Raw genomic sequence first — 26008 nt, forward strand, 5'->3', positions numbered from 1 at the left:
CGCCGGTAGTTGGTTGCTCCAACGGCACTTGCGAACTGCTTCTGCTTCGGGCACCGCGCAGCAAGAAAGACTGAAGAAAATGGCGTTGGATGCCTCTTATATACCCCTGGTGCACTGACGTCAGGGAAGAAGCGACAGCAACTGACGCTGGACCAAGACTTTGGAATTCGGGCCAACTGCGGGACCGCCATACGGCAGGATAACCCAAGTGTGATGACTGCAGCAGGGTAACACGATGAACATCTGAACGGTTGACAGCGTGGTGGTGCATTGCGGGAATGGCAGATGCCTGAACCTTGGAGTCTAAACTTTTGTAAGAAGTGTCAGACTTGGATTCATGTGGATCAGATAGACCCCACTACTTGAGATGGATGGAAAAGACAAGATTGGATCAACAAAGAATTTAATGATAGCACTGCCAATAGAACAAGGAAAAATGGTGGGTCTGACCTGAAAGGTGATCACATTATCCTAACTCTCAAAAGGATAAAAAAACTGCATAAGGAATAAAGACCTGAATTGATGCAATCACAAGTTAAGGAGCCTGGGGTCATTCCCATTGTAGGCTTATGAGCAGCAAAGGAGATCGAGCAAGAAACAGGAGCACTGTGAATAATGGGAGAAGTAGTAGAGAGGCTGGAGACATTTTTATGTGCTGAGCTGACTTCAGCCTGCATTTAAATCTAACACCTTTGAGGAGGCTAATGTAAGCCCACACTGAAATGGGACACACAAGGAAAGTATGCAGATGCATCAAATCAGATGTAATTTAAACAAAAGTATAATATGGCAATAAAACAGAAAAACATATTTACCAATACACTTTTCTTGCTTTCTGTATATTGGTGATGGTCTGGACCTCTTTCAGTGTTTGCTTTGTTTTCTTTTCTGCTGACTTAAATGCCTATAATATACAACAATGAAAAAATAGATATGAAAGTGCTGTTATGAGTGGTACTAACCAAAACAACAAACATTTTATTAAAACATCAGATAATCTGTAAAGAGATCTTTTTGGTGAGCTTAATTTTTGTTTCATTCTCTCTATTTCATTCCATTCATTCCATTCAGCATCACACACGGACTTAGAACACAGTATGTAGTTTCTTTGCTCACCAGTTTCACCTTCAAACATTGAGGAAGTAGAATTTTCTTTTTTTCATCAGAGTCAGTAACTCAGCAGGTAGCGCACTCACCTTTGGTGCTGAAACCACTGCAGGTGATTGGATTAATTTTCAAACTGCTGACACTGCAGTGCAGCATTGGGAGCTGACGGTGAGGGTTGCAATACTGACTGTTCCATCCTTAAGATGAGATGCTAAACTAAGAGCCAATTTGCTTCAGTCAGTGGTAGCTCGGGTAGATATAGAAGATCCTTTATGTACCAATCAAAAAGAGTAGGGTAAGGTCCCTTATACCCTGGCCAAATTTTTCCTAGTAATGAGAATAACACCTTGGTAATTTTTCCTAGTAATGAGAATAACACCTTGGTTTCCCACGAAGAAAGGCCACTAGCCTAGAATAACTATCATGGCCAACAAAGGACAGATAAATACATATACATATATGCATACATATGTGTATGTGTGTGTGTGTGTGTGTATTTGTATACATATATGTATGTGTATGTGTGTGTATGTGTGTGTGTGTGCGTGTGTGCGTGTGCGTGTGTGTGCGTGTGCGTGTGTGCGTGTGTGTGTGTGTGCGTGTGTGCGTGTGTGTGTGTGTGTGTGTGTGTGTGTGTGTGTAGCAGATAGTGTTGTTACTTCACAGAAAGATGTTCTCTGGCTCAGGTCTCAGCTGGGGTGCCCTCTGTGTGGAGTCTGCATGTCCTTCCTCTGTTCACGTTGGTTTCCTCCACATGCTCAGATCTCCTCCCACATTCCAAAGATATGCAGTAGGTGGAATGGACACTCTAAATTGGCCATAGGTTTCAGTGTGCATGCTAGTGTGTGGTGCGAAAGAACTACTACGGCAGGGGGCAGGGCTAGTCACCCAGCGGTATAAACCTTGGCTCTAGATGATTGTCACTGTTGAAGTGACACCCCGATCCCATAAGCAAAAATGGGAAAAAAGGGTTGTTGGCACACACACACACACATTATTTTATGCATGTGTAAAGGTAACATAACTGTATTTGATAATCTGTAAGTCTGTGTGACTATGTTAAGAGGAAACATTGGAACCCTGAGATTATGTGATACCTTTCACTGGACCAACTTAAGTCTGAATAACATCAAATAACTGTAAAACTTACACTGGTATAATGGTATAACATCTCTGTGTGCAAGTGCTATCCTGTTAAGTTGACCAACCAAAGACTTTTCTTCATTAATTCTAGTATGGCAAGAGTGGGTAGGCTCATTATGTTGTTCAAAGGGTACCTGTAACACGTGCTCTATACTAGATTAACAGAACTGTTGAAAGAGTAACAGGATGATTTAAAAGAAAGCAGAGATTATTTTTTGTGCTGCAGCTGATGCACAAAAGTTTGAAAGAATGAACATTCCCTCTGAGGATATATTCACTGGATAATAAAATACCTTTGCATAAGAAGGTACTTAATTCATGAGGCCTAAATGAACTCAACAAAGGTGGAAAATAAAAAGACAGAAACAATAAAATTCAAAAGGAAGGCAGACATCACTTTTCAGTATTGCACCTGATACACGATAGTTTGAAAGAATAAGCATTTTACCTGAGGATGTATAAAGAATTATCCTTACATAAGAACTAGAGAATTCTAAAGATTAATACTACCTGTTTAGTGATTAAGAAACTTATCATGGATGTATGTACTACAAGGTATACCAATAGTATGACAGGGACGTGTGTTGCACCTAAAAGAGAGAGCAAATGCATAATTTGTCTAGCCAGTTAATCTATATGCCATATGTATGTTAAAAGCTCTTAAGAAAATAATTTTGGGCTGCATTACTAATTTTTATCAGACAGTGTGCCCATCTTTTCTGGGTCCCGAATGAAATTTCAGGGCTTGTAGCTCTGAGTGATGAAATGCTGAGAAAAGAACACCAAAAATGCAGTAGAACAGCAAATATGAAACATTGCTCTTTTCCATTAAACTTCAAGTCCTCACATATACTAATTCTGAGGTCATCATGCCATGGAGAAAAGAGAATATTCTGAGAAAATGGCTCTCCCTGATGTAGTAGAAGTCCTTTTTTTCATCCATTTAGTCACAGCATTACAGTACTTGTTAAAGAAGGTCTCCACATTTCAAATGATTACCATCTTTTCTATTTTATTTCCTTTCAGATATGCCTTTTGTAAATCACTGTGGAAAGAACAGTTGAGGCAGGGCTTGCCACCCGATGGTGTAAACCTTGACCGTCACTGTTGAAGTGACACCCTGACATCATTTGCGAAAATGGGGAAAAAGAGGTTATGGATGGATTGATGGATATGACTACCCATCCATGCTGCTCACAAGTCAAAGCAAACTCCTACAGTAACCCAGTGAACAGTCACCACCATCCACTAAGTTTACTAAGAGTTAACAATTAACCTGCCGCGTGTCTTTGGAAGGTATGAAAAAAACTTTAGTACCTGGAAGAAATTCCACAAGAACACAGGGAGGAAATGCAGAGAAGCAAATTAATTAGATGGTCTTTTTTTTTTCTTTTTGCTAAGTAATGAAGGCAGGATTATGCCTAATTTTGAGAGAAAATTATTTCACAAGTACTTTTTCTTTCTTTTTTAACACCTTTATTAATTATAACTTAAGACATAGATAAATGTACATTTATGTAAAAAGACAAACCATTTTGACATGTACACAGTTACAAACATTACACACCACATACATGTATTCTTTTATACAACTGTCGTCAATCCACTACATACATTGATCAATTCCTGCCTTCCCTTATGCCTCACTCCCTCCTCCAAAACATTATTCTGCATGTGTTGTTCCCACAACTTCTTATTTTTTCTATGTAGTTTGCTCCAACCCTTTTCTAAAGATCCCATTTCCAGTTCTTTTACCTCATTTACAATATTCAGTACTTCAAATACAGTTGGTGTAGACTTTTATTTCCACTGTCTACCTGCTTTTTTGGCATCCACCAGAATTAAACTTACCATGTCTAGGCAATTCAGATCCTGTACACCAGCTTAAAAAATAATTTCCTTAGTTACACCCATTTGCAATGGGTCTATCCTTCCCTAAAAAACTCTTGAATAATTTCCACTACCCATTCTTTAAATTTCTCTCTTTTAAACAGGTTGGTGGGGAATTGCTAATGGCTTATTTGCATCTCATTATTCTGCATGTTTATCTAAGTCATAACCGGATGACCTGAAATAGTTACTGGATGTGTCGAAGATTTCAATTAAATGTACCTGTTCCTGTGAAATATAACTTCTGTTTTTCTAGCCCAATTATTGTACCTTGGAGAATAATATGTAAATTCTCTCCAAGTTCCTGCTACCAAATTTACATCCTCTATACTAAATATTTTCATAAATTTCTTCAGAAACCTGCTTTCTTTTGTTATATTTTCCCTTTTAGGTTCCCCAGATACAGCCTCACTGTTGCAAATCAAGTTCTAGTCCCCAACTGTAAGTAACATTATTCCCTGCTGAAAACTGATTATTTCTACCCCAAATTTCTTAGGCTTCATAATAGTAGTTTTAGGAGGAATATAAAAACATGCCAGTGAGTCCCTGGTATTCTGCTGAATAAACATCCTCAAATCCTTTCTTTATCAAATTCACATGCTCAATTCTTCCCAAATGTGCCTCTTGCAGCATTGCTATTAGAACTTTGCATTTTTAATATAATTCAATACTCTTACCTTTCTGTTTGTATCTGTGATGCCATTCATGTTCCAAAATAATATGCTTAGTGTAGCCATTATGATACGTTATTATTCCCATCTATTATATAGGACAACTTTCTAAATGTCTATTTCCAGCTTTTGTGAAACATGTACTCACTAATGTTTGGCATGTTGATCCTTTATACCATTGTTTCTTGTCATCTCCATATGAACTTATGTCACATTTTACAAGATTTCTTGTTTTAATGAAAATCCTCAAACAAAAAAAAAACAATCACACACCCAGAAAACCCCACAACCTATTAGCTTAAAACACACAAAACTATGTACAGCTTCAAATAATGAGGCTTAACATTCATGATAGGAACAATTGTCCAAATCAACAGCTACATTCACAGGAGTTAGTTAACCTACAATTAAGTTTATCCATACTAAGACACATGTCAAGTATTTTTTTAATTGTTTTTAGAAGATATACTAGATCAATGTTTCTTATTGTGATTATTACCATTATCATCAACATCACTGCTGTTATCTACTAGAGTTAATACAGCCTACAGCAAGAAATCAATCTACAGGTTCATAGGTTGGTACTAGGCTATTGGCCCTAGGGCCTATACAAGCCTAGCCGTAACAATTCCCTGGATATTTTTTCCCACAATATTTACTTCCCTGGACTCCTGTCTAGCAGGGTGACTGACATGATCCCAGGGGTGAATTTCCTATCTCCCATCCAATCGTCAAAGTTCCTTTTGAAGAGGGCCAAGGAGGCTCTCTGCTGGACATGTATGGGCAGTCTATTCCAGAGTATGGGGAGTCTCTGAGTCAGGAACCTATCCCTCCAGCATGTTTTGTTTATTGTAATGACAAGGTTTAGATCCCTGGAGTGTGTGGCTCTGAGGGATTAGGATTTCCTTAAGTGGAGTATGTCCAACAGCTCAGGGTTTGACATGGCCTTGTATGTTAAGCAGAGATCGCCTGTGAGTAGACGACATACCACAGAGTACAGCTGGAGTTTTTTTAGACGGTCATCATTGGGCATCTGCTTTAGGCCTGTGATTCTTTTAGTGAGGTATTTCTGCAGCCTTTCCAGCTGTTGTAAATGTCTTGTGAGGTACATAACAAATAGGGCGTTGTTCTCTACAACGGGTTTAAAGAGGGATGAGTACAGTGGGACAATGACCTCCTTTTTTCTGGATGAAAAGCCCTTAGTGTTGAGGTGTGCCACATAGAAGGATATCCTGACTGTTGTGGCGATGTGGTTATCGAAGGGGAGACCACTGTCCACCTGTGTCCCTAGGTCTCTCGTTACACTTTCGGTGTTTAGTGTACTGCCACTTATGTGGTAATTCATGGATACATGTTTTTTCTCAAAGGGGATAACTATACATTTCTTGGCATTAAGCTTGAGCCCATGGCTCTGGCACCAAGCATTTGTTTCTGTAAGGCTCTTTTGTAGAATATCCACATCATTTGGGGATTCAAGAATGGCTCCCAGTTTGCAGTCATCTGTGAACTTTGTTAGCGTCCCTTAGTGTTGGCCTATACTTCAGGGAAGTAGAAGCCAAACAAGAGCGGTCCCAGGACTGAACCCTGAAGTACTCCAATTGTCACTTGTCTGGAGCTGGATTTGGAGTCGGCTACTTTTACAGTCTGGGTTCTGTCAGTAAGCCAGTTGGCAACCCATCGAGTGACGTAGGAATTTATGCCCAGCTTAGTAAGTTTATCTATGATTCCAGAGTGGGGGATGGTGTCGAAGACCTTGGCGAGGTTCAGATAGGCTGTGTGGACCACCTTACCCTCATTCACAACTCTGGAGACTGACTCGAAGAAGTCAATCAGGTTCAGGAGACAAGATCCGCCCTTCACGAACCCAAACTGGGTGGGGTCCAGTGTTTGAAGGTTGCCAATGTCTCTGTTTATAAATTCCATGATAATAAGTTCCATGCCCTTGCAGATGAGGCTCGTCAAACTGATGGGATGGTAGTTTCCAGGATCCAAGGTGGATCCCCTCCCTTGTGCAGTGGGATAACCGTAGCTGTGCACCACTCAGTGGACATGAAGCCTGAGGTGAGGCTATGATTAAACATGACACTTGGGTGAGGGGCCAGTTCATTTTATAGCTCATGTAGTACACAGCCCGGGATGTCATCTGGTCCCATGGATGCTGTATTTTCAGCTTTGGAGAGTGTGGTTTCTACCTGTGTGGCCGTGATTTACCATCCCATGGCTCTGGCACCAAACATTTGTTTCTGTAAGGCTCTTTTGTAGAATATCCACATCATTTGGGGATTCAAGAATGGCTCCCAGTTTGCAGTCATCTGTGAACTTTGTTAGCTAGAGTCCCTTAGTGTTGGCCTATACTTCAGTGAAGTAGAAGCCAAACAAGAGCGGTCCCAGGACTGAACCCTGAGGTACTCCAATTGTCACTTGTCTGGAGCTGGATTTGGAGTCAGCTACTTTTACCATCTGGGTTCTGTCAGTAAGCCAGTTGGCAACCCATCGAGTGACGTAGGGATTTATGCCCAGCTTAGTAAGTTTATCTATGATTCCAGAGTGGGGGATGGTGTCGAAGGCCTTGGCGAGGTTCAGATAGGTTGCGTGGACCACCTTACCCTCATCCACAGCTCTGGAGACTGACTCAAAGAAGTCATTCAGGTTCAGGAGACAAGATCCGCCCTTCACTAACTCAAACTGGATGGGGTCCTGTGTTTGAAGGTTGCCAATGTCTCGGTTTATAAATTCCATGATAATACGTTCCATGCCCTTGCAGATCAGGCTCGTCAGACTGATGGGATGGTAGCTCCCAGGATCCAAGGTGGATCCCCCCCTTGTGCAGTGGGATAACTGTAGCTGTGCACCACTCAGTGGACACGAAGCCTGAGGTGAGGCTATGATTAAACATGACATTTAGGTGAGGTGCCAGTTCATTTTATAGCTCATGTAATACACAGCCCGGGATGTCATCTGGTCCCATGGATGCTGTATTTTTAGCTTTGGAGAGTGCAGTTTCTACCTGTGTGGCCATGATTTACCAGAATTTGGCAATCTTTGCGTATTGAAATGGGCCCTTCAGGGGGTGAGAGGGGGGTGACATTGGCACTAAATCGATCTGCCAGGATACTGGCAATATCCTTAGGATCAGTATATTTAATGCCATTCTGATGTAGCTCAGAGCAGATTTGAGCATTGTCATTTAGATTCTTGACATAACTATAGAATGCCTTGTGGTTGTCTTTGGAATCTTTGGCAATTTTATTTTCATAACTAGCTTTGGAGGATTTTATGAGGGAATGGAGATTTTTGAATCCTGGGATTTTCCTCTTTTCTGCAACAGTTTCTTCCTTCTGTTGTGTAGTTTGTTTATGACAGGGGACCACCAGTTTGGCTTCCTTTTTTTGGAGGAGAGTGTCTTGGTTCTACTTGGGATGGCACGATTCATGCACGAGTGGATGTGTTCGTACAGTGCCTTAGTGTAAGATTTAGCAGTCGAACTTTCAGCTCCCGTCTGCATAGGTGTCATGAAGTTTGCCACTTCTGACTTGAGTAGCATGAAGTTGGCTTTGGAGAAGTTTTTTATGGAGGTTTCCTTACTGGGGGGTGGGGGTGGGATGTGGATATCAAGGATGATTTGCATATGGTCAGACCTGACCAATGAGGGGGTGACCACTGGTGTGGAGAATCTATCTCCCATGTTGGTAATGACCATGTCTAGGACATTGGAGCCCTGGTGGGACAATGGATTAGCTGATCCAGGGCATTGGAATTCATGAATTCCAAGAATCGTTGGGAAAAGGTGTTGGCACCCGAGTAGTTTTCCCAGTTAATGGCAGGGCAGTTGAAATCACCAGTATTAGGGTGTTTGTTGTATCTTAATATTTTCCAGTATGTTTAGAAAGGTGTAGTGAGAATTTTGGGGCATGGTGGGGGATCTGTAGCAAGCTACAATTTGGATTGCAGTCTTACCTAGCGTTAGTTGCACCTGGAGAATTTCAGATGCATCGTGTTGGGCAACTAGCCTGGAGGTATGAATATCCTTGGTGAATATGGAAACTCCTCCACCTTTAGTGTTTCGATCTAAATTTGGTGGCTGAAAAGTGTGGTAAGAGTTGCAGCCTGGTATTTCAGGGGTGCTCTCTGGAGCCTTGAACCAGGTCTCAGTTACTGCACAGATATCGATGTTCTCCATTTTTAGGAGTGCCTTGAGAGAGTGCATTTTGAGGTTTAGACTTCTAGCATTGAGTAGCATTACCTTCAGATTTTGCAAGCTTGTGTCTGTTACGGTGGTGGTTTTGTCCTTTGAACCTTGCCTAAAAAAGGCACTCCAGGGTTGGCAAAAGCTTTAGCCAGTAACCTGAATCCCAGGAGTGACAGGTGCAGACCATCTCTGGCAAAGCATTGTGGTTTGTCTATCATGTCGTCCCAGGTAGACAGATACTGGATTCCTTTTGAATGACACCAGACGCTTAGCCAATTGTTGAAGTCAATCATTTTGTCCTTATACTGTGGTATCATTCTGGGTGAAGGCAGGATGCTACTCAGAGCTAGGGTCATACTTGCCTGGGCTACATGATTCATAGATTCATAGATTCATAGATTCATACTAAGCTGTCTGCCCTTACGAGCCATTTTAAGCTTAGCCAATTATCCCTTGTGAGCCTCAAACCCTGCACCTTGTGCTTGTAAGGCAAACACCTTAACCATTAGGCCACCCTCCCAACCCTCTGAGAGCTCTTCCATGTCTCTTTTCATGTAGTCCAGGGAGGTATGTCTCAAGTCATTCACGCCAACATGGACAATGACAGAGTCGTATTTGCACTTGTTGAGGAGTGATTTGAGTGCATGCATTATGTGGCAGATCCTGGCACCCGACAGGCAGCTGACTGTAATTTTCTCCTTGTTCAGCCTGGTGAGTGAGACATCAGTGTGCCTGACTATAGAGTCACCTATGACTAAAGTGTTGGGTACGCTGTCTTGCCTTAGGGGCTGTAGTTGGGTGGCACACTGGTGTTGTGAGATATGTGTCATTTCGGTTGTGACTGGTGTTTGTGTTTCAGCTTCAGAGGTCCTTGTCGCTTGGGCAGATTATTGTTAAGGAACTCCGCATGTGGGTTTAGTGTTGCTATGTGTGGGTGTTGATGGTGTGGGTTTGGAAGGGCTATGTGTTGCGTGAGGTGTAGTGCAGGTGTTAACCTTCTCCTCTTGACTGTCTAGCACAATCTTGGCTGGAGAGAGCTTTGCTTCCAGTTTGGCTATAAAAGTGCATCTCTCATAGGTTGTAGTGTTGGGTGGTAGGAGGAGAGGGTTGTCTGTGTACATGAGGCAGTTGCTGCATTGTCCCAGTATGCCCAGATTCACCAGATGGACAGGAGAAATCACCGGAAGCTGACCCCCCTTGGACATGCCTGTTTAGGTGCTTTTTTTTGTAAAGTACAAGAGCTGTTTTCCCTTACCTTTGCAAGCTACTTTGCAATTATAGGTTGTTTAGTTGTTGTTGTGTCTTTCGGCTTATCCCGGGGCTAGGGGTCGCCACAGCAGAACTCCGGTCTGCTAATGTTTTGTAGTGGATTTTTACGTGCCGAGTTACCAGCCTTGATGCACAACCTTCAACGAAGGCACACTCATTCACGCATGCCTCCACACAGAAGACGCTCTAGCTGAGAATCGAACGGGACAACATCTTGCTGTGAGGCGACAACACTACAGCAGCACCACTACCTGTTTAGTGCCTACAATTAATTTCTCCTTATTAACAAGGATAGTTGTTAGAAAAAATATGTAATAGTAATATGCATGCTTAGTGCATTTAGTGCATTCGAGATTTAAAAGGGTTAATACATTTATTCTGTTCACACTGCATGTCAGCAAATAACAAGAAGTAATTAATTTCTGCTAGTGTCATGAAAATGAACAAAGGGATATTGGTTTCTGTTTATGCCATGAGAAAACATGCAGCTGCTAGAAGCTATTGATAAAGAAAACAATAGATGCTTGAAAGTTTAAACCGTAATCAGCATTACTTGTACTAAAGCTAGAAATGTACCTTGAATCTAGGTAAAATGTAACACATGTAACACATGTATTAGAACAGTACAACAGAAGAATTGAAATGCTGAAATGGACTGACATAAACCCAAGGCCAGGTTGTTTTTCTCAAAATGTTTTGCAGAATGACAGATATTTTTAACTTGGTCAGCAATAAGACTAACAATATTTTCTGTAGAACATACAGAGAGCTGTGTCTAACTACGTCAGCAATAGAATGTAACATTTTCTATGTGACAGGAAGAGAACTGTATAAGTATAACCTACTAATCATTAATTATACAGACAAATCCTGTACATACATGCTTTGTCTCCTTGCTGCAAGTAATAAAGGGTGCCTTGCTTGAACCTAACGTGAATTGGTCTTTGAAGTTTTTTCCTTTGACAATAGTTGAGTGCTTTTAACAGTTTAAGGCTTCCTAGTGCTTTCCAGCAGGTTCTAGAGCAAGTGCTAGTCACAGGGGTTCAGACTTTAGTGCTACTACTGAGTGCTAGTTACAGGGCTTCAGATTTTAGTGCTACTACTGAGAAACAAGCTAGTTCTAAGGGAGAATTTGAAGAGCAGACTTTCTGGCACCTGGAATAGTTTAACCGTTGCACCGCCGTGCTGCACAATGCGAAAAATGTGCAAATACACGCGTTTTTAAGCCAGAAAGTTGAAAGGGATAGAAATCGGCCCCAAATGACTAATACAATTACAATTTTCAGAGCTGGAAACCACTCCTCTAGTGTTAGATAAGCAGTACAATGCTCACCACTCCCACTGGTAAGCAGTAGGACTTCCCTCTACCACAGCAAGGCCTGGATAGCTCTGAACAGTCCTGAAAACAGCAAAGCCTGAGATCTGGACTATACCAGCTAGGAAAGGCAGGAAACGAGCAAACAAGATAGTATTTTTTTGTTTGTTTTTTGGGTTACAACAGGCTAAATAATGCAGTAAATGGTAAATGCAATTAAAACTCTACAAAATTAGCAATTTAAAACTTTTTAAATGAAGCAAGGCAAGTGCACAACTGAAAAACGATTTAAGAGGCAGTAATTTAGTAGAATAAGTAGCTAGTCTACATATACAGAAAAGTCTATATATACAGAAAAGCAGCTAAAACACACTAAAACAATTCAGATGCAGTGCAACCTAGAACACTTGAGTTGTAGCAATATTAAGGCACATACAGTTTTAATAAATGCACTAAAATATACACTCTATATTTCCAAAATGTTTGAGAAGCGCAGTCAGAACACAAGGAGATTCAGGCAATTTTTTTTGAGAAAGGGAGAAAGGAGGAACATAAGGAAAGAAACTAAGTGGGTTGGCCTTCTCAGATGTCCTCTCTGTATTAGGTAGAATGAGCTAATGACACTAGACTAGGAGGAGTGTCCAAGATCAAATTTAGAGTAGGGGTGGGCAACTGCAAGGCCAGCAGGTATAAAGACAAGATGCACACTACAGAAATGTTTATCACAGCAGAAAACCAGCAGTGAGTCAATAGCTATGAAATACAGTACAAGTATGCAGTATACAATAAAATTGCTATAAATATCTAGAATAAGCAATAACTGCTACAAATAAGCAAAAAAAAAAAAAAAAAAAAAAAAAAAACAGGCTACTTATTGCTATATATCACAGATCAGGTGCTCCTCATCACATAGCTCTGTGTGTAATGGCTGAAACACTCAAGTTAACTTCTTAAGTAACAGAAAGTTGAAACCTGAAACAACTTTCAAAAAAGCTCAAAAGAACCAATGAGGCACTTTCTCCAAGCCATAGACCTGGCAACCCAACTAGACAATGACCATAAACACTACACTCTCACTGAAGTGGGGGATGGTCTTTGCTAACTAAGATGACCTGGACAATAAGCTCCGAAAACAGCCTCTAACAAACAACTAGGCCCACAACACAATCAGGAATATGGAGAATATTACAGCTACTTCCTAAACTATTTTAGGCAGAACACACTACAGAAATGTTTATCCCAGCAGAAAACCAGCAGTGAGCCAACAGCTATGAAATACAGTACAAGTATGCAGTATACAATAAAATTGCTATAAATATCTATAATAAGCAATAACTACTACAAATTAGCAAAACAACAGGCTACTTATTGCTATATATAACAGATCAGGTGCTCCTCCTCAGATAGCTCTGTGTGTAATGGCTGAAACACGTAAGCTAACTTCTTAAGTAACAGAAATATAATCATTAGATATTCCTTACTATAGGATACAACAGAGGTTTTAAACTACATTATTTTCACTATATAGTTTGTTATTAGCAATAATTACAATGAGGGTGCATTATCTCAAGTTTATTATACTTGGTCTTGTACTAACATTTGAAGTATAACTTAAAATTATAATTCACAGAAGTGGACTATTTATATATCTACAATATTATATATTTATAAGATAAAATTAACCAATGCACTTCCTGAAAATCTGCTTTATGATTAAAAGATTAATATATTTTTGGAAGTATGAGGGGTGATGAAAAGTAACAGGAGTTTAATTAAAACTGTGACAGAATAATACAATTTTAGAAGATTATTAAAAAAAGTATCATTGTGAAGAGAAGAAAGTTTTGGCTGCTCTGAATAATTAAACTGGATGGCAGCTTAAGTCTTTCATATGTTATTAGCTTGTTGGAGGATCTGTCCATAATGTATGGGTATATATCATACAGAAGCCATTCCTCCATCCAAAGGGTAGATTTAGCTACCTGTTGGACAAAAAGCAGAGGCATGACATGGACCAGTATGCTAAATGATTAAAAGGGAAAATTAATACGTCTGTGTGTACTGAAAAAAATAGTCTTGTTAATTATATAACAGATGCTTAACTGTTCCTGGGATGGATTCTTGATAGGGTAGAAACTGAAGTCATTTACTCTCAGAAGAGTAACTGCACTATTAAGGGATCAGGAAATTACACTTAGATGTCATACAAGGAAGACAGAAGGAGTAAAATTCAGACTGTTGAAAGCTGAAACATGAAAAAGGTAATGCCAGGAGATAAGTTATTGTATTTTTCAGCATTATGTTGTCTTAGTGCAATAGGTGGGATAAGTTGGCTTATATACTGGTTGAGGATTTCAAGTGGAGTTGGTGGAAAGAACTGAACTTATAGGAATTTTTCAAGATTATGATGACAGTTAACAAGACTTAGCTACACAGAATGCTATGGGATAAGATCCCCACAAGTTTAAAATGGAAGGAAAGGAATATAAGGTCAGCAAAATTAAGGGAGTGTGAATCTGATTAAGGATTTAGTCTAATTAAGATGCATTTACCTTATATGCCATGAATACAGTTCAAAATTAAAACTAAACATGAGGAAAATAAGTGATACAGTATTACATTTTAATTTTAAGCCTAAGGTGGGAGATAGGATCACAATGTCGTCTATAGTATGAAAGCTGAACACAGTGAAGACTGATGTAATCTGGAAAAAAAACATGCTTTTTTGGACTGTGTAAAAGAGAGATTCCACTATGATGTTCTATTATAAGATCAATAAATATTTTCCAAAAAAAAAGATTCAGAATTTCAAAGACTGAGCCACAACAGAAATAATGTGGTCCTGAGGTGGTATCAGGTATTTGAATGGTGCCACGGTTTACATTCAAACTTAGGATCCTTCAGCACAGATCTTAGCAGAAGCTACTTGGAGCCTTTGGGTTTGTCGAAAAAAGTGAAATATTTTGTTATGGTAACATTTTGCAGACTACTGAAACACACTACAAAGATTGTTGGGAAGGGTAAACCTGATTACATCAATGGCTTTATCAGCCAACTAAATAACTGTGTCATTTGCATGATATAAAGCTGATTTGCTTAGGTGAAAAACATTAGAAAAGTTGATGAAAATGCAGAACAAGACAATCCCTGTGGGGAAACTATGGAAACAAACTGACAGCAACTTTCACCTGGAAGGAATTTTTGATCCAACAGTTACATATACAACTGACTGCAAGGCTGCTCAAATCTTAGCAGCATTAACTCCCTAAGTAATCTGTTATGCTGGGCAGACCCAAAAGCTATAAAAAGTAAAACAATGGTCTCAGTTAGTCTACCTTTGCCCACATTAGAATGGACAGTATTAATACAGTGGCAGTTGAGGTTACTACGTTCCATCCATAAGCAAAGCTGGTTCTGAGAAGTCCATACCTGCTAAAATATGCATCAAAATGGTTTGCTGCAATATTTTCAAGAAACTTGTATAGAAGCACACGTGGTGAGACTGGGCTGTAGGAGTCCACAAAACCAGAAAAACATTTTTGGGAGTGGTATTTTAGGACAGATTTCTATAGCTCTGAGAATGATTCTGATTCAAGGAAATGTTGAAATTGTGGTGAAAAAAGTTAATATGAAGTATCATAAACCCTTAAAAATGTGGGCGTTATATGGCTCCAGCAGCTCCACAGCATAGAACAGTTTTAAGTAATTTATGCAGTTTGTGAAGTGCAACCTGCTGGAAACTCAAGGTTGGAGTTAAAATGCTGAGGTACTCCCTGTGGTACAAAGTCAGATTGTGAGTAATGGCAACTGCAAAACAAAATAATCTGTGAAATGGGTGGCCATACTCATTACTGATGAGTCTGAATTGGACTGTTAACTGCTTTAGCTTTATTCAAGGGGTTTCTGATCTCATTTCATAAAAAGTCTGCAAGTGCCTAATGACCCTGCCCCCCCCATATACTCTTTGCCCCACTGCCTGTCATTGACCAAACCCTCCTGGTCAATTCACCCATCACCAGGGAGACAACTAACTGGGAGGGGCCATCATCTAGACAGCTATTAACAGTAGTTCACAGGTTTTCTGCTTTAGCCCTACATTCCATTCCCTACAGACATCTTGCTTGTGAAGTCAGAAGGGGATGTGCAATGGGCTGTCTCCACTGGTTGTCCCTAATGTCCACAAAGGACACTGCCAGCAAATAACCACACCCCTCCTCTCAAGCACAGGAAATGGTTTCCTGGTTTCCACCAGAAAAACAGTACCTCCGCATGCGATCTCCAAGTACCCACTACCCTTCCCACTTTCCATGAGAAGTGAGTTGACTGTGCTCCTTCACTCCTCTCCCTCCCTACTTGTTTTTTCCAGTGCCGGGGCTGCTAACTGAACCCTGGTCACCTGGTTCACAGTAAGACATCCATCGCTCTGTGCCATTGAATGAAACTGACATTTTTTTTTAAAGACACCAGCTTTAGTTTTGACGATCAATGTTTTGCACTGCTTCTGATAAAAAAGAAGTTAAACCAGACATAATGTGAATTCTGTATTTCAAAAGTCATCCATGGTGGTTGTTCAGTTTGAAGTTACTTTTTTCCCCTATGGGTAAAGCCAGATAATTCAATGTCTACCTTATTGTCCTGGTGGTAAAACAGAAATACGTTTGGGGGGGGGCAGAGTATAATCAGTAGGAATTTTAAATTACTATTACAATTTTCTTTTTTTGTAACACAGGTCTGGTTTGTGAAGTCAAGCTCTTTCGTAGACCCAGTTCTGTAGTTTGCCTGAATTTTCTAAAGATTAAACCATAACTTCTATATTTTGGCCTCGTGGCCAGGAATAAGGTAGAGATAATATAGTGAGCATAAAAGAACGGGTCTAGAACGTATGGTATGGATAAACAGAAGGGGGAGATAGTCAGTATATAATCTAGAAGTGAATGGATGAAAGTGTGTAGTTTAGTTTTGACTCAGGAAGGAACAAGCAGAGTAAGGGGCAATTTAGTTCCAGGTGTTTCAGTGTACAGCGAGGTCCCCAAATACTATGCATTTAGGCTGAACATAGAGGGCACAATGTTACCAAGCACATTAAGAAGAGCAGTGCTGAAAGACAGAGGGAGTTTATAGAAGGCAGTAGTGATGAGCTTGAGGTGTTCTTCCAGCAGGTGCCATCTGATAAGCCACTTAACACCCAGTTTAATTTTTGTTAGGCCAGACATCGAGTGGGTTGAAATATGTGGGAAACTAACAACAAAACTCCACCACCAACCAAATCTGATGCCCAGCTTGCGACCCTGAAAAAATTAGTAGTGTACAGCAATTAAAGTTAGAAGAGTAATCTTTTTTTCTTCTATAACTCTTGTGTTCGTAGATCTGGCACTCCAAAGAAATGACCTTATTCTGAATGCTGCCACATTAAAGGCCACAAATGAAGTGCCTTCAGTCTTGTGGAGGGATGGGCTGAGGTTGAACTCTACACCCCAGACAAAATGCACAAAATTAAGACTTCAAAAACGTTTTTAAAGTTTTGGCACATTGTGATGACTAGTGTTAAAAAAGTAGTTAGGTTACTTAACAGACATTTACAGTTAATGTGCAGAACACAAGACTGGTGTCACCAAGAAAAGCGAACTATGGTGACTTGCAAATTAGTACAATATCAAAGTGAAATGCATCATTCTTTGTTAAGGGTTTAGTTCCTATTCCATATAACCATAAGCTGCGCTTTCTATTTAACAGACCCTTGTATTTGGCATGGAAAAGGACACTATAGCAATTACCTAGAGGTAGGTGGGCTGTGGGATGAGTAAGGAAGGGACACATCTTCTCCAGTTATAAGAAAACTGCATGTTACTTGGGCATTTTCTGCATCAAATTGTATAATATGCAAGCAGCAGTTGCGATCACACTTAGGCAAACAAATTAGCTGTTACATTTCAAAGCAACACACAAGCATGTGCATTGCTGTATGGTTACAAAGCACATATATGTGTCTTTACAAATATAGCAGTCCTTAAAAAACAATATGATTGTGCAAGGCCTAGACATCACTGGCAAAAGAAAGGATAACAGCTTTGAACAACAGATCTATAATGCTAAAAAGTCACTGATCTGATAACGAAAAGTTTCAGATTAGTCATACGGATTTAAAAATACTGCTTAATGGCAAAAGCCACGGTCAGAACCAAAACATAAACAGATAATGTGATTTACTTACTCCACTTTTGGTTACTCACACAACAAAGCCACCCTCCCTCTCCACTCCTGTATCACATACAATCAGATGGAGACAACATTTGGTGCATCACTGGTTTTAGACTTACAGGAAAGAAGATTTTGCATTCTGAAGAATTAGTACTGTGAATACTAGGCTAGAAAGAAAAACTTTTGAACCACACAGTGCAGTGGTCCATGCCAGCTTACAGAAATCTCATAATCCACCAGACAAATACACTATCAACCAGAGGATCACCAAACAGACCCCACACAGTCAATAGGTTTCCTATTAGCTTTTTAAATTGAGATGCCACAAATTGTGCAAACAAATTATGCTGATAATACTGCAATCTGTCTCATGCAGTCATCCTGGCAAAATGATAACGGAATCAAAATACAATTAAAAAACCTGAAAAGCAAAGTACAAACATATGATTCATCAAGCCAAGTGCTTCAGCAACATGAAGGTCTTCATCAAAACTGCATAACATAAAGCAAACATTCTATTAAAAATGAACCAAGGCAAAGCAATACACACACAATACACTACACAGACAATCCTAGGAATAGAATCCTAGCCTGGACAGACCCTTCACTGAACACAGAAGTCACAACATTCTTTAACCAGAAATGCAGTACAGTCAGAAGCTACGGACATGCACAAAGTCAGCTTCCTGGCATGCAAGCATCTGTAACAAATAGCCTTGTGATCCCCACCTCCTTGCCCAGTTAGCAAAGTGCAGCCATTGAACAATGTAAAGCAGTAAATGGGTAGCTTTACTATGCAAATTGGATACACTGTGCATCGAAACATGAACATATATATAGTAAAAGTAAACTATTCCTCTGTCAGATGTAATCACTCTATGTCAGGAAAGTGTTATGCAAACATTACATAAGACTAGTCACACTCGTTAAACTAGATGTTACATTTCAAAGAAAAAAAATAAGCAAGGGAATGACTGCATGTAGCATGATTACAAAACATACAATTCAGTCTTTATGCAAAGAAAAGACCTTGTAAAAAAACAATGAAAAGATATTGCTGGCAAGACAAAAGGGAAGCAGTTTTGAAGATCAAAGTGACAACATCAAAAAGCCGATTGCCAGCTTCACAGTAAAAAAATGGATAAAGCTTTTACTATGACTCAAACAATCTGAGATTGAGCAGGAGTCCAGATGTTGAAATAAGGAAGGACGACAGTGACCAGGTGACAAGTTTGCCCATCTTGGGCAGGAGGAAGTGATCTTATTTGTTGCACTGCTGGCACCAACTGAAGGAACAAAGGCATGGTAAGCAGTGCTTTGAACCACTGACTTATGCCGGACTCTAACAAACAATATGAAGTAGTCTTCATGGGATACTTTGCAACATACATGCTTCAATGTGAAGGAAATGTGAGCCCTTATGGGGGTGCAAGTGCAAGTCAGTTGCCAGGAATGAGGTTAGGCCATAAAGCAGAATACCTCCACACACACTCATGAATGATGTGGCTACCAGGTAGTTCTCCAGCTTGGAAACAAACAGGATCCTTTTTTAGACATAGAATACCCCAGTCTGCAGGATGAAATGAAACCTTCAGACTAGAGAGATAACGGAGCTCATTAACTTGTGCACTAGCTACATGAAAAACATGTGTGAAGAGACCAAATAACCACTAAGGATGCCTGGATGATGCCCCACTCTAGTTGGCCTTGTTCCTGATGACAGTTGCTAAGCAGCCATAAAAACAGATGAATGAAAAGCTTCAAAAAGTACAGTTTTGTACCTACCATAAATGTAGATGTTCGAGTGTTCACACTGCTGCAGTCATTACACTTGGGTTATCCTGCCATCAGGCGGTTCCGCAGTCGGCCTGAGTTCCAAAGTCTTGGTCCGGGCTCGGTTGCTGTCGCCTCTTCCCTGACGTCAGTGCACCAGAGGTATATAAGATGCATCCAATGTCATTTTCTTCAGTTTTTCTTGCCCCAGATGTCAAGTGACCCAAGTAGGTAGGCAATACATATTGCTAATCAAAAATATACAGTAAAAACAATACCTTCAGTTACCAGCAAATACACCCTAAAGGTTGTATAGGATAGAAAGGTATAGATAAGTCCAGCTAGTTCAGAGGGGATGGAGGGAGGGTAACCTGGACTGCAGCAGTGTGAACACTCGAACATCTGCATTTATGGTAGGTACAAAACTGTACTATGTTCATCGTGTTACACTGCTGCAGTCATTACACTTGGGTAGAATCCCAAAGCTGAGGTTGGGTGGCTGGTCTATAAAGAGTTAGGATTGGCTATGAGGCCCTGCAGAACTGCACTGGCAAATCCTGCTCTGGATTTAGAGTAAAGAGGCAGGTGGTAATGCTTGGTAAAGGTGTGCACTGAACTCCAAGTTGCAGACTCCAAAATTTCCTTGGTAGGTACTCCTCTGAGAAAGGCTGTTGAAGTGGCTGTTGCCCTGGTGGAATGTGGCCTAATGTTATTTGGGACTGATTTTCCATGCTGTGTGTAGCAGTATTGAATACAGTGTCCTATCCATTTGGATATAGTCTGCTTGGAGATGGCCTTGCCCTGTGATCCTGCAGCATATGCTACAAACAGTTGCTCAGTTTTCCTGAAAGCCTTTGTTTTGTCCAAGTAGAAGCGTAGCTGCCTGTGTATGTCCAAAGAATGCAGAAGTTTCTCCCCTTTATTCTGGGGGTTTGGATAAAAAGTTGGCAAATGGATGGTTTGGTTAAGAGCCACACTAGATACCACCTTTGGCATAAAGGTAGGGTTTGTCCTTAAAGATTCTCTGTCCTGATAAAAAATTATAAAAGGTTCCACTGCCATTAATGCCTTTAGCTCTTAGACTCTTCGTGCTGAAGTTTCTGCCAGGAGCAGAGCTGTTTTCCATGATAAAAATTTTAGATCGGCTGTATTGGCTAGCTCAAAAGGTAGTAGGGTCAGTTTTTCCACAATTAAATTGAGGTCCCAAGTTGGTGTTGGTGCTCTCTGGGGTGGTCTTATGTTTTTAGCCCCTCTGAGGTACTGCTTTAGCAAGGGATGAGAGAATAAAGGAGGATCCGTGTTGTAATGTGCTGAAATGGCAGAGGCGTGGATCTTAACGGATGAGAAGGATAAGCCTCTGTCCAGCATCTCAGTTAAGTATTGTAAAATCTGAGGAATGTTTCGAACAAGAGGGTCAAGGCTTTGAGCCTGGTTCCAGGCGCAGAATCTCTTCCATTTTTCTGAGTAAGCTTTCCTGGTGCTAGGCCTCCTGGCCTCCAAAATGACATCCATAACAGCTTTAGAGAGAGGGGTTTCCTGTTTCACTAATGTATCTGCCATGTAGCCAGGTTTAGTGTTTTGAGGTGACCGTGCAGGATCTGATTGTTTTGCTGAGTCAGAAGGTGTGGAATTCGAGGCAAAATCCATGGTGGGCCTTGAGCCAAGTTCCTTAAGATAGGGTACCAGTGCTGGCGTGGCCAGTCTGGAGCAATCAGGATCATCTCTGTTTTTTCTTGTCTGGCTTTTAGGAGTACCTTTGAAAGGAGAGGCAGTGGCGGGAAGGCATAAACTTTTAGGTTTTTCCAGCTGAACAGAAGAGCATCCACTTTCCATGCTTGTGTGATAAGTCCTTGTGCAGACTTTTTGTAGTTGGCAATTCAGTGGGGAGGCAAAAAGATCTATGTCTGGGCATCCCCACTTTTGCGTTACCATGCTGAAGATTTGTGGATTCAATTTCCATTTGTGAGGGTCCATGATATTTCTGCTTAGATCGTCTGCCAGAGTATTTTTCTTTCCGGCAGGAATTGTGCTTGCAGGTGAACTTGATACATTAGAGCTGTGTTCCACAAGGTCATGGCTTGCCTACATAGGGGATAAGAATGAGTGCCCCCTTGCTTGTTTATGTACCACATTACTGTGGTGTTGTCTGTCTTTAGTAGTGATTGTCCTGAATGTAGAAGGTCCTTGAAAGCTGTTAGGGCATTTTGAACAGCCAACATCTCTTTTTGATTGGTGTGAAGATGCATCTGGTCTGTGGTCCACTTGCCCTGAATGTATTTTCCTGCCATGTGTGCTCCCCAGACGTAATTCGAAGCATCTGTTGTTAGAGTTTGCCTGTCTATGGGTTGAGTAAAAGGCTGACGCTTGTTTAGGTGACATGCCTGTGCCCACCATCGAAACTCCTGTTGTAGGCAGGGAATCATTGGTATTACTGCTTCTAAACTGTGAGAGTGTTGAGTCCAAACACTTTTCAGTTACCATTGTAATTTCCTCATATGCAGTCTGGCATATGGTATTAGTAGTATGCAGGATGCCATGAATCCCAGGGCCTGCAGAATTTTTCTTGCAGGGAGATGGGACTTTGTTGCCAGCAATAGAAAATATTGAGTTAGTTGGACTTGTTTGTCTGGCGTGAGGTAAGCCATCTGGGCCGTTGTATTTAAGCTGGCACCCAGGAATATAATCTGTTGCGAGGGTACTAGTTTTGACTTCTTTTCGTTTAATGTGTACCCTAGAGAAATTAGCAACCTTTTTACAAATGCCAGGTGCTGTAGAAGAATGTCCTTTGTCTCTGCTTGAATGAGGCAGTCGTCCAGGTATGGATATATTTGAATTCCTTTTTGTCTGCAAAATGCAATTACTGGTGCCAGGCAGTTTGTGAAGACCCTGGGCACAGTAGATAAGCCAAAGGGCAGTGCAAAGAATTGGTAGTGCATTGCACCAGCTTTGAATCTGAGGTATCTTCTGCAATTTTGTCTGATAGGGACATGCAGGTATGCCTCTTTGAGGTCCAAAGTAACAAGCCAAGCCTTCTTGCCCAGCATGGGTAGAAGGTGCTGTAATGTCAACATTTTGAATTTCGGAATATCCAGTTAAGTATTCAGAATTGAAAGATCTAGTATGGGCCTCAAGGCCTTGTCCTTTCTGGGGACCAGGAAGAGTCTTGAGTAAAATCCTTGTCCTTGTTCCTGTTGTGGTACTTTTTGAATAGCTCTCATGTCCATGAGGGCTGAAATTTGTTTTTGTGCCTCTGACCATTGATTTTTTGGCAGGTCTGGCATTCCTTTTAACCTTGGTAAAGTATGAAAGTGGAATCTGTAACCTTGAGACACAATATTCAGGACCCATTTGTCTTGGGTGATTGTTTGCCAGTTTTGAGAAAAAAGTGCTAGTTTTCCCCTAAGGGGGCTTCCAGAAGGGACGTGCTTGGCGTACGAAGGGGAAAGTCATTGTGACTGTTTCCTGTAAGGTTGAGACTTGTCCTCACCACCTTTTGGGGTTGAGGTGCCCCACTGTCGTTGTCTGTTTGAGCCTTGGGGTTGAGATCTGCCTCTTGGGCGTCTGTATCTGCCTCTCTGTGGCCTGTCTGACACTGGAAAGGACCAATTCTTTGTTGGCCAGTTTCTGCTAAACCGAGGTGGCTGTACCTGTAAGAAATCCTTGACTGTTTTTAGCTTTATCCTTCATTTTCTTTAACACCTCTTCTGCCTTAACACCAAACAAAGAATCATGCTGCAAAGGAGCATCCAATAATTTTGCCTCAACATGATCAGGTAAACTTTGTTCTTTTAACCAAGCATGTCTTCGAATCACAGAACCTGTAACTGCGGCTCTGCAAGAGGCCTCTAAAGAATCAAAACCACATTGCAGAGTATATTTTCCCACCTGTTCTACTGCATGCAATAAATCCTGCATTTCTTTACAATCAGAAGTTTCTGAGCTTGCAAGCATCTTCTGTTTTAACTAAGCCATTAAATACTGTTGGTACTTAAGCATATGAAACTGGCAATTTAAAGCTCTTACTGCTAAAGTTGCAGAAGTATATACTTTCTTCCCCCATCTATCCAAAGCTCTGGAATCCCTGTCAGAGGGTACTGGATTTTTTGCAATGGAAGCCTTAACCCATTTTGGACCCTGGGAAAGAGTTTCTGGATCAGCAGAAGGGTTTTTGTAAAGAAACTTGTGAGAGTCAGGGACTCTATAATACCTATCTGGCTTGGCTGGAGCAGGGGACAAAGAGTCAGGAGATAAACTGGATTCAGAGAACACATCATCCACAATATTTAGCACAGGTGGAATAGCCAGGGGCCTGTGTTGAGGCAATAAGAGGAAATCCCTGAGCCTTTTCTTGGATTCTGAATAATCCTGGCTTTCCCAATGGAAATGCTCCCTCATGGTATGCAAAGTTTCCCCAAAAGAGTAATCCTCAGGAGGAGAGGCTAAAGGGATAGATTCTTCAGCATCAGAGTCCTCATAGAGGGGGAGAGAGTATCCCTGGTCTGAAGAGGAATCAGAAGAAATGGAAACCTGATCAGAGGAGTTATAGTCTTTATCCTGCCTAGGCCTTTTCTCAGGAGGGGGATGGGAACCCCTGATTAGAGTAATGAGGTCTTCGGACATTTTAAGCATCTGTTTCTTAGGCATGGAGGACTGTCCAGGAGAATGCTGTACTTGTTTCTTTGTCTTTAATGGTACCTTTGTCTTGGCTGTTGTTTTAATGGTAAGTTGTGAAGGTCTGAAAACACACTCAGAAGCCGATGCCTGCTCAGCAGCTCCGGACCCATCTGAGGGATTAGTTTCAGTAGGCCCAATACCTTGAGTTTCCAGAGGCCTAGATGTCTCCACGTGGGAGTCGGCAGTGGCATGTGGCTCTGAGGTAGAGGGTGTCAGGGGGCTGCGAAAGCGCCTCACTAAGAACCGGCGAATCGGCGACTGGCCTAGAAGAGGTTTCGTCGTCGGTTTTGGACCTTGGATGCCTGTCTTTATCCTTGTCTTTGCGTTTTTTCGGTATTGAGGTGGTCGGCTGATCTGACAGCATCGTATAATTGAACCTTCGGCCAAAGTAGTGCAAAGCAAAATCAAAACGTCTTTTTATAGTGCGTTTGTTAAATCTAGCACAAAACCGACAACTAGTGACGTCGTGATCAGGACCTAGGCATGGAATACAGTAAGAGTGGAAGTCCTTATAAGGTATTTGCTTCCCACAAGAAATACAATTATTAACTTTTTCTGACATTGGTCTGAGGCAAGAAAAAAGTTTCACCAACCAGGTACTTACCTTTACTGAAGACTTCGGATCTGAAGTTCGACTTTGAAAATCTCAGGAGTCGGCCGACCGGCACTTGCGAACTGCTTCTGCTTTGGGAACTGTGCGGCAAGAAAGACTGAGGAAAATGGCATCGGATGCATCTTATATACCCCTGGCGCACTGATGTCAAGGAAGAGGCAACAGCAACTGACGCCCTACCAAGACTTTGGAACTCAGGCTGACTGCAGGACAGCCTGACGGCAGGATAACCCAAGTGTAATGACTGCAGCAGTGTAACTCGATGAACATCCTCTGGTTGACAGAAGTTGCTTAGCAGGTACGGACAGAAAACACTCACAAGGAAAAAAAATACCTTGCTTCAGGCTAGACCCTATGTCTAAAAGTGCTTCTTTGTGGGCAAAAAGGTCATGAACAGAAGCTGAAGACTTCTCTGTTCCATTTTTAACTGCTCACGTCTAAAATAGCACAGACATTATCCTACACATGCATGCCATGTAAGTACCCACAGAAGAAATCTGCCATCTTACGACCCTTGGGGTTAAAAGAGATTAAGACATTGGATCCTGTGTCCGTGGCACTGATGTGGATGGGCTGAATGGCAAGAGAAACACATTTTTTATAAAGCAAAGAACCTCCCAGAAAACAGAGGAACTATAAGGAATAGTAGATAATCACCAAGAAGATACACAGAGATCTGAGACTGGTAATTAAATGTTGCATTGCTGCTATTCTAAAAAATATAGTGGAATTAGGTAGCTCCAATGGAGACTGGGCAGCCAAGTGTAGAAAAAGAGTGAAAGAGGGACTTCCTATGACTGCAGAACATGCTGGCTTTTCTTCTTCTTGTTCTGTCAACTCTACTCACTTACGCACTCACTTGCTCACTCTTTCACCATCCTCCCAATACTACAAAAAAAAAAAAAAAAGAAAATCTCCTCCTCAATGTTCCTACCATCTGCTATTCTTCCAAGTCTTTTTTCCATTCACTTCAATCATTATCACTCAGTGTCACTCCTCTATAATTCTATTACACCATTTATTACATGCCTATACCCTTTCTATCTCCATGAAATCTGAAGGTTTTTTCAAGTCCTCAACACCTTTTTTTTTTTGAGTATTTTGAAATACTATTAATTAACTGTTTACCTACAATTCTCAGAGTAGCAATACGAGTCTGGTTAGCC

The 26008-nt window shown here is 41.0% G+C and overlaps 1 protein-coding gene across 1 annotated transcript in view; it reads right to left on the minus strand.

The window, feature by feature from the left end:
* NEMF (nuclear export mediator factor) overlaps positions 1-26008 on the minus strand; it is a 1922187-nt gene that overhangs the window by 1101704 nt on the left and 794475 nt on the right. Inside the window, exon 16 of the mRNA XM_044074284.1 lies at positions 816-904. Coding sequence (XP_043930219.1) covers positions 816-904 — 89 coding nt within the window. The remainder of the gene's footprint in view (positions 1-815; positions 905-26008) is intronic.

This window comes from Protopterus annectens, chromosome 6.part0 (genome assembly GCF_019279795.1).
Source record: "Protopterus annectens isolate FY-2018-M chromosome 6.part0, PAN1.0, whole genome shotgun sequence".
Lineage (NCBI taxonomy): Eukaryota > Metazoa > Chordata > Ceratodontiformes > Protopteridae > Protopterus > Protopterus annectens.